At 45.7% G+C, this 8,334-nt stretch overlaps 1 protein-coding gene across 2 annotated transcripts; it reads left to right on the top strand.

Moving 5' to 3' along the window:
* The first annotated feature begins 1,354 nt into the window (after positions 1-1,354).
* Positions 1,355-6,012, top strand: LOC109539783 (putative zinc metalloproteinase C607.06c). Of its 2 annotated transcripts, none has more exons than XM_048662923.1 (6): positions 1,355-1,499; positions 1,591-2,006; positions 4,855-5,067; positions 5,119-5,401; positions 5,450-5,662; positions 5,710-6,012. In XM_048662923.1, exons 2-6 carry the CDS (start codon positions 1,652-1,654, stop codon positions 5,966-5,968), a joined length of 1,323 nt encoding a protein of 440 aa, XP_048518880.1. In that variant the 5' UTR covers positions 1,355-1,499; positions 1,591-1,651; the 3' UTR covers positions 5,969-6,012. The 2 variants fall into 2 exon arrangements, with proteins under 2 accessions (XP_048518880.1, XP_048518879.1); XM_048662922.1 differs by having other exon boundaries at positions 1,359-1,499; positions 1,564-2,006.
* The last annotated feature ends 2,322 nt before the right edge of the window (positions 6,013-8,334 follow it).

Here is an 8,334-nt window from a genome sequence, read left to right on the forward strand (position 1 = left end):
ACCTCAAAAAGAGCCCATTTGAGGGCCGAGTATAAAATCTCAAAACGACCTGGAAAGTGGTGAGTTTGGGCTTTTAAAGGAGGGTTTCAGACGCCGGAAGCGCCTCAAAGGGTCAAAGCTGCAGCCGGATGAATATCAGAAGAAGCGTTTTTAGGAAGTTTTCGCACTCTTTGCCTCAAAAAGAGCGCTTTTGAGGGCCGGGATTAAAATATCAAAAAGCGGAAAAAAGTCAGAAGCTTTGGCTTTCGAAAGAGAGTTTTGAAAACCGGAAGTGCCTTAATGCGCTAAAGCTACAGCCGGATGAAACCCACAAAAAACATTTTTCTTCACATTTCTCATTTATTTCCTCAAAAAGAGCGCAATTGAGGGCCAAATATAAAACCTCAACAAGCCAAAGAAAGTGTGCAGTTTGGGCTTTCAATAGAGAGTTTCGAAGGGCGGAAATGATTCAAGACACCAAAGCTACAGCCCGATGAATCTCTAGAAGAGCATTTTTCCAAAGTTTTCGCATTTTTTACCTCAAAAAGAGCGCATTTGAGGGCCGCGTATAAAATCTCAAAACAACCTGGAAAGTTTTGAGTTTGGGCTTTTAAAGGAGGGTTTCGGACGCCGGAAGCGCCTCAAAGGGTCAAAGATACAGCCGGATGAATATCAGAAGAAGCGTTTTTCGAAAGTTTTCGCACTCTTTGCCTCAAAACGTGAGCAATTGAGGGCCGGGATTAAAAAATCAAAAAGTCGAAAAAAGTCAGAAGCTTTGGCTTTCGAAAGAGGGTTTTGAAAACCGGAAGTGCCTTAATGCGCCAAAGCTACAGCCGGATGAAACCCACAAAAACCATTTTTCTTCATATTTCTTACTTATTTCCTCAAAAAGAGCGCAATTGAGGGCCAAATTTAAAACCTCAAAAAGCCAAAGAAAGCGCCGATTTGGAACTTTCAAAACCAGGTTCGAGTAACCGGAAGAGTCCAAAGGACCGGAAGCTACCACGGATCAAAATCCGTAAAGTTGGCTTTTCGTAAAAAAACTCTCTGCACTCTTCACCTCAAAACACCGCCAATTGAGGGCCGATTTTGAGGTTTCGGCACGCAGATGAAAGCGAAAACTTTCAGCTTTTGAAAAAGTCGCTCGCCTCCCGGGTGCGGGCTACAGATCGGGAGCTACAGCCGAATGAATGCAGGAATAGAGCCGAGAGACACTTTCGGGCTTTTGATACTGCTGACAACATTCCAAACACCCCCCGTAACACCCACGCTGCGAGTGGGAGAGAGACACCAACAACGATCACCTTGACAACCACCCAAACTTTGTCCAACTCAATCGAAATACCGGGGCGCATTGTTTAGTTCACGCTGCTAGTGGTCGGGTTTCTCGCCTAATTTAGTCGCTCTGGCAACAGCGGTTTTAACGCCGCTCTTCGTCATCCATCCAGTTGGCCGGTTTAGTGTTCCTGGTGCATCTAGGGGGGCTGCGCAATCAGCAGCAGCACACTCAGTGACTACCAGTAAGTAATTTAGGGAATTTCCCGTATTTTCACACAAAAATCGGCTTCATCCGCATGTAAACAGTGGTAAACGCAGTCAAACCCTCTCAAGGTCGCAAAACGACTCGAGCTGCAAGTTAGAACCGCTGGCGCCATCTGCCGGCGTAGCCCCAATGACGCCCAAGCGTTCCCCTAACTGCCCACACCAGCTGCAAGTGCTCAACTTCCAGCCCACAGATGTCACCCCCTGTGCCATCGTGCGTCTATTGGGGTTGACGAGTCCCTCTCGCTCGCTCTCATGCCCCGACCCTGAGTTCATCACACTCACTCTCAAGGGAACGTCGCGCCAGCTGCCGGCACGCAGGCGATTTAAGGCGCTTTTGGAGGTGGCGGAGGGCCGCAATGACGTCATCCTGCAGTTCGGCTGCCGCCGACTGGAGGTTCGGTTGGACCACGTGCCTCCAAACTCACTTTTCACTGTGCTGCCCCTGTATGTGATCTGTGCGGGCCACAGTGGGGAGTTTCAGGGTGAGTGTGGACGATTAGGCGAATGCGCCGGGAGTTGTGGTCGGTTTGGCAAAGGCGCCTGCATGCAAGCTTTRATTTTTGAATTTTTTTTTAAGTGTTTGTTTGTCTGCAAAGTTGGCCGATGGTCAAATTTGTAACAGCTACCGCAAAAACGGCAAATTATGGATTTTTKMTGGGGGACAATTTGGARAAAMAATCGCCAAAAATCCAGTGTTTTTGCGATTTTGTCAAAAKTTACTCAAACAGCTRGAKGATTAATGKGGCCYCAAYTTACTGTAYAGAGTGTTGGGCATTTTCGGTCCAAGCGTTCAAGAAAATGGGTTYAACATGGAACGATTGAGGTCGAAWTGATCGAATTTMTGGTTKTTTGGGCGAATGCGCCAACATGCAAATTCCCTATTTTTTAAGTTGCTGATGTTTTTCACGGGTTTTCGTGTGTTTTATTGCATATTTGAGGGCCAAGTAGGCCYGTGCTTAGGCSTCTGCCCACGGTCGCTGAAAAAATGCCAACGCAGGATTTTTTCGATTTTTTCCCTAGAAAATTTGGAAAAAAAATGGCWAAAAATACAGTTTTTTTGCGATTTTGCCAAAATACACTCAAACAGATAGAGCATTAGCGTGGCCTCAACTTGCTGTCCAGTGTCGGGTATTTTCGGTACGAGTGTCCACGAAAATGGGTTCAAAATGAAAAGATTGGATTAWAAATGACCRAATTTCTGTTTTATTGGGCGAATGCGCCAACATGCAAATTCCTAATTTTTTAAGTTGCTGGTGTTTTTAACGCGGTTTGGTGTGTTTTATTGCATATTTGTGGGCCAAGTAGGCCTGTGCTTAGGTGGTTGCCCACGTTGGCTGAAAAAAAGACAGCGAAGGATTTTTTCGATTTTTTCCCTACAAAATTTGGAAAAAAATTCGCTAAAATACAGTTTTTACGTGATTTTGTCAAAATGCACTCAAACAGATAGAGGATTAGTGTGCTCTCAACCTGCTGTACCGTGTCGGGCATTTTTGGTCCAAGCGTCCAAGAAAATGGATTCAAAATGAAAAGATTGGGGTAAAAATAACCGAATTTCTGGTTGTTTGGGCGAATGCGCCAACATGCAAATTCCTAATTTTTCAAGCTGCTGATGATTTTCACCGGTTTTCCTGTGTTTTATTGCATATTAGAGTGCCAAGTGCGCATGTGCTTAGGCGTTTGCCCAAGTTGGCCAAAAAAGGCAAATTGTAGATTTTTTCCATTTTTTTTCTGTGGAAAATTTTGATAAAAAATTCGCCAAAAATCCGATTATTTCGCGATTTGGCAAAAACGCACACAAGCGGATAGATGATTAATGAGGCCTTAACCTGCTTCACAGAGTGTTGCGCATTAACTGTTAGAGTTGCTGATGTTTCTGCTCCAAAAAAGTAAAAAACAAAAGTTGATTTTCTGTGTAAAAAATTCATCATAACTTGCAGGGTTTTTGCTCCATTTTAGACGTGACAACGTTGGGCGTTAGAGAAAACCTCGGGCTTCAAGACGAAGTTGGAATTTTTCCAATCCGACTTGCACTCAGCGAGTTACACTAAAAAATTTCGAAAAAATCTCCAAAATTTTTTTCTGTGCGTAAAAAATTTCAGTCGTTCATAAGTTGTAGAGAAAATCGTCAGCTTTTCGACGCATTTGGAATTTTTCAAATCGGACTTGTATTAACCCAGATACAGTGAAAATTTCAAACAAAAAAAAGTGAGAAAAAAAAATTTCTCGCTGGGAAAAAATCTTTATAACTTCCAGATTTGTGCCTCGATTTCAGTCGAATCAACGCTCCAACTTAGGGAAAATCGTCCGCTTCAAGACGTATTTGGAATTTTTCAAATTGGCCTTGTATTAACCGAGATACAGTGAAAATTTCAAACAAAACAAAGTGAAAAAAATTTCTCGGTGGGAAAAATCTYTATAACTTCTAGGTTTGTGCCTCGACTTCAGTCGAATCAACGCTGGAACTTAGGGAAAACCGTCCGCTTCAAGACGCTTTGGAACTTTTCAAATCGGACTTGTCTTAACAGAGATACAGTGAAAATTTGAAACAAAAAAGTGAGAAAAATAAATTTTTCGCTGGGAAAAAAACTTCATAACTTCCAGGTTTGTGCCTGGATTTCAGTCGAATTAACGCTGAAACTTAGGGAAAACCGTCCGCTTCAAAACGCATTTGGAATTTTTCAAATCGGCCTTGTATCAACAGAGATACAGGGAAAATTTGAAACAAAAAAGTGAGAACAACAAATTTCTCGGCGAGAAAAAATATTTATAACTTCCACATTTTTCGCTCAAAATCAGTTGCGTCAACGCCGGCAGTTCTAGAAAATCATCAGCTGTAAGACGCATTAAAAACCAGAACTCCCGTGCTTGCGCGGTTGCCACAGTTGCCTCAAAAACGCCAAACTGCCGACTTTTTCAAACAAAACAAAGTGAGAAAAAGAAATTTCTCGCTGGGAAAAAATCTTTATAACTTCCAGGTTTGTGCCTCGATTTTAGTCGAATCAACGCTCGAACTTAGGGAAAACCGTCCGCTTCAAAACGCATTTAGAATTTTTCAAATCGGCCTTGTATCAACAGAGATACAGGGAAAATTTGAAACAAAAAAGTGAGAACAAAAAATTTCTCGGCGAGAAAAAATATTTATAACTTCCACATTTTTCGCTCAAAATCAGTCGCGTCAACGCCAGCAGTTCTAGAAAATCATCAGCAGTAAGACGCATTAAAAACCAGAACGCCCGTGCTTGCGGGGTTGCCACAGTTGCGTCAAAAACGCCAAACTGCCGCCTTTTTCCAGTTTCTTGCCCCCTGACTAACGCCCTGCCTCAAAACCAGCCCCCCCAACGGAGAACTGCGACCCGCAGAGCGCCTGCCGCCGCATCCACCTCGCCTCCAAACTCCTCCAGACCTTCACTGCCGAAAAACTGCAGGAAACCGGCTTGGGCCGCCGCACCTTCACCCTGGAGGACCGCTGCCACGTCTTCCGCTCCGCCCTCCCTGCAGAGGAGGCGCGCCGCATGTCGCAGGAGGCGCTCTGGACCCGAATCGGTACCTCCTCAAATTCCCCTCCTCCGCCAGCCCTCACCAGTCGAGTTCCAGGCCGCGACATCATGCGCTCTCCTCTTCGCTCTCAGCGCCGCAAGTATCTGGCGTTTCTCTCCTGCACACGCTACGACGGCCTCCGGTTCACCTCCGAGCTGACAACCCATGAGGACGCCCTCAAAATCACCGAAGCCTACGTGGCGTTGGGAGGAGGAGGGCTGGCGCTGTTCGGCTCCGCCTCCCTCCACTCCTGGCCCGAGGCCTTTGAGGAAATCGCCCCCCGCTTCCTGGACGCCACGCCCATCGACCCGCGCCATCTGCTGGACGACAGCTGCTACCGGTAGGTGCCCTCTAGCGGCGCATGCGCCCACTAACCCAGCTGTTCCAGCGGAACGCTGGGCGCCAGTTTCTCCACCACTTTGGGCGCAGTTCTGCACGAGTTGTTCCACTGTTTCGACTTGGGGCACTCGAGAGGGGGGGTAATGGGGCGGGGCTTCGACCAGATCAGCCGCTTCTACGTCTGCGCGGACGAGGGGGAGGAGGCCGAGGGGGATCGCACGCCCCTCGAGCGGAGCTGCGCAGTGCTGCTGGCTTACCATCGGTGAGTGTTGGGAGGGGGCAGCATTGCAGGGAAGGGGGCTCTTGTAGGTGGTTGGGCGGGTCCGCAGGTGCTGCGCGGGAGGTCAGTTTGGTCTACGACGCGCATAGCGGGGCGGTCAAGGCGACGGCAGGCATTCGGGTGGTGGAATTGAGGAGGAGGGAGGATCAGCTGATTGGGCGCAGCTGGACGTTCGAGGGGAGGGTGCTGCGCCACTTCTTCCAGCTGCCGCCAGAGGCGCGGCTGGCGCCGTTCCTGCTGGTGGTGGAGGACAATTGCGGCAACATTCTCAAGCAGGAGGCGCAGTGACTCTGCAAGAACTGACCATGCAAATAAAAGTATTTTTTCAACAACAACAGTTTTTTTTACCCAAAGTGTTCTCTACCCAGTGGCGCAACGCGCATGTTTTTGCCTGCTTAGTTTCTGCGCAATTAATTGCGCAGCTTGGCTCGACACCGACACCGGAATTTTTTTTAGCGCCAACTCAACTTCAAAGCGGCGCCAAAAATCAGCCAAAGAAGCCAGAGGAATGAAAAAAATCAGGCTTGTAACACAAAGTCTTCTCTACCCAGTGGGGCAACGCGCAAGTTTTTGCCTGCTTAGTTTCTGCGCAATTAATTGCGCAGCTTGGCTCGACACCGACACCGGAATTTTTTTAGCGCCAACTCAACTTCAAAGCGGCGCCAAAAATCAGCCAAAGAAGCCAGRGGAATGAAAAAAATCAGGCTTGYAASACAAAGTCTTCTCTACCCAGTGGGGCAACGCGCAWGTTTTTGCCKGCTTAGTTTYKGCGCAATTAATTGCGCARCTTGGCTCGACACCGACACCGGAATTTTTTTAGCGCCAACTCAACTTCAAAGCGGCGCCAAAAATCAGCCAATAAAGCCAGGGAAATGAAAAAAATCAGGCTTGTAAGACAAAGTCTTCTCTACCCAGTGGTGCAACGCACATTTTTTTTCCGGCTTAGTTTTTGCGCAATTAATTGCGCAACTTGGCTCCACTTGCGAGGTTGAAATTTTCACTCATTCAAAGCTGATTTTGGAAAATTTTTGCAGCCTAAACCAGACGGCGCAAAACCCAGAAGTTTCACCCGCTGGGAGCAGAAACTTCCCCCTCTACTTACCGGAAGTGTCACTCAAATCGAGCCAAAAATGTGAGAACTAGAGACATTTAAAAGGGAGGTTGCAACGTTAAAATGTTCACTTATTTAAGGCCAATTTTGAAAAATTCCTGCAGTAGAAACTAAACTGCGCAAACACCGGAAGTTGCCCCATTGTGGAGTACGAGCTCCTCTGTCGACTTGTCGGAGGATTCACTCAAATTGAGGGAAAATTGCGACAGCCAGGGTCTTTTAAAAGGGAGCTTGCAACGCTGAGATCTGCGCTTATTTAAAGCCAATTATCAAAAATTCATCCAGTCTGAACTAAACCGCACAGAAATAGGAAGTTTTATTATCTTGCAGGGTAAAGTTCGCTAACTGCTCTTCGGAAGTTTCACTGAAATTCAGGCAAAAATGCGGCAACCAGATAGTTTTAAATGGTGGCTTGCAAAGTTGAAAGTTTTACTCATTTAGCGCCAATTTTCAAAAATTCATCCAGTCGAAACTGGAACGAGCAGAAACCGGAAGGTTCCCCATCCTGGAATACATTCTCCACTGTCTAGTTGAAAGAAGTTTCACTAAAATTAAAGCAAAACTCCGGCACTCAGCTCCTTTTAGAGAGGAGCTTGCAACGTTAAAAGTTTTACTCATTTAAAGCAAATTTTCAAAAAAGCAGTTTAAACTGGAATGTTCAAAAATCGATAGGTTTAGTCGCATGAAGAAGAAACTTCACGCTCTGATAGACGGAAGTTTCACTCAAATTTAGGCAAAAATACGAGAACCAGAGACCTTTAAAGGGGATCTTGTAATGTTGAAATGTTGATTCATTTTACGCCAATATTAAAAAAATCCTGCAGTCCAAGCTTGATGGGACAAAGTCCGGAAGTTTCACCATCCGGAAGCAGCACGACAGCTCTGAAATTGGCGGAAGTTTCACTCAAATTGAGGCACAATTCCCACAACCAGAGACTTTTAAGGGGGAGCTTGCAACATTGAAATTTATGCTTATTTAAAGCCAATTTTCAAAAATTCGTCCAGTCTAAACTAAACTGCGCAGAAGTAGGAAGTTGTACTATCTTGGAGACTAAAGTTTGCTTACTGCTCTTCGGAAGTTTGACTGAAGTTAATGCAAAAATGCGGCAACCAGATAGTTTTAAATGGTGGCTTGCAAAGTTGAAAGTTTTACTCATTTAGCGCCAGTTTTCAAAAATTCATGCAGTCKAAACTGGAACGAGCAGAAACCGGAAGGTTCCCCATCTTGGAGCACACGCTCCACTGTCTAGTTGAAAGAAGTTTCACTAAAATTCAAGCAAAACTCCGGCACTCAGATCCTTTAAGAGAAGAGCTTGCAACGTTGAAAGTTTTACTCATTTAAAGCAAATTTTCAAAAATTCCTGCAGTTTAAACTCGAATACTCAGAAGCCGGAAATTTCACGCTATTCAAGACGAAAGTTCACTTTCCGCCTGCGGACAGCCCCACTAAAATTGAGTCAAGATTGCGTCATTCAGGGACTTTTAAAGAGGAGCTTGCAACGTTGAAATTTTCACTCATTCAAAGCCAATTTCCAAAAATTCG

The sequence above is a fragment of the Dendroctonus ponderosae genome, unplaced genomic scaffold, assembly GCF_020466585.1.
Source record: "Dendroctonus ponderosae isolate FM_Combo_2020 unplaced genomic scaffold, Dpon_F_20191213v2 Dpon_F_20191213_12, whole genome shotgun sequence".
Lineage (NCBI taxonomy): Eukaryota > Metazoa > Arthropoda > Insecta > Coleoptera > Curculionidae > Dendroctonus > Dendroctonus ponderosae.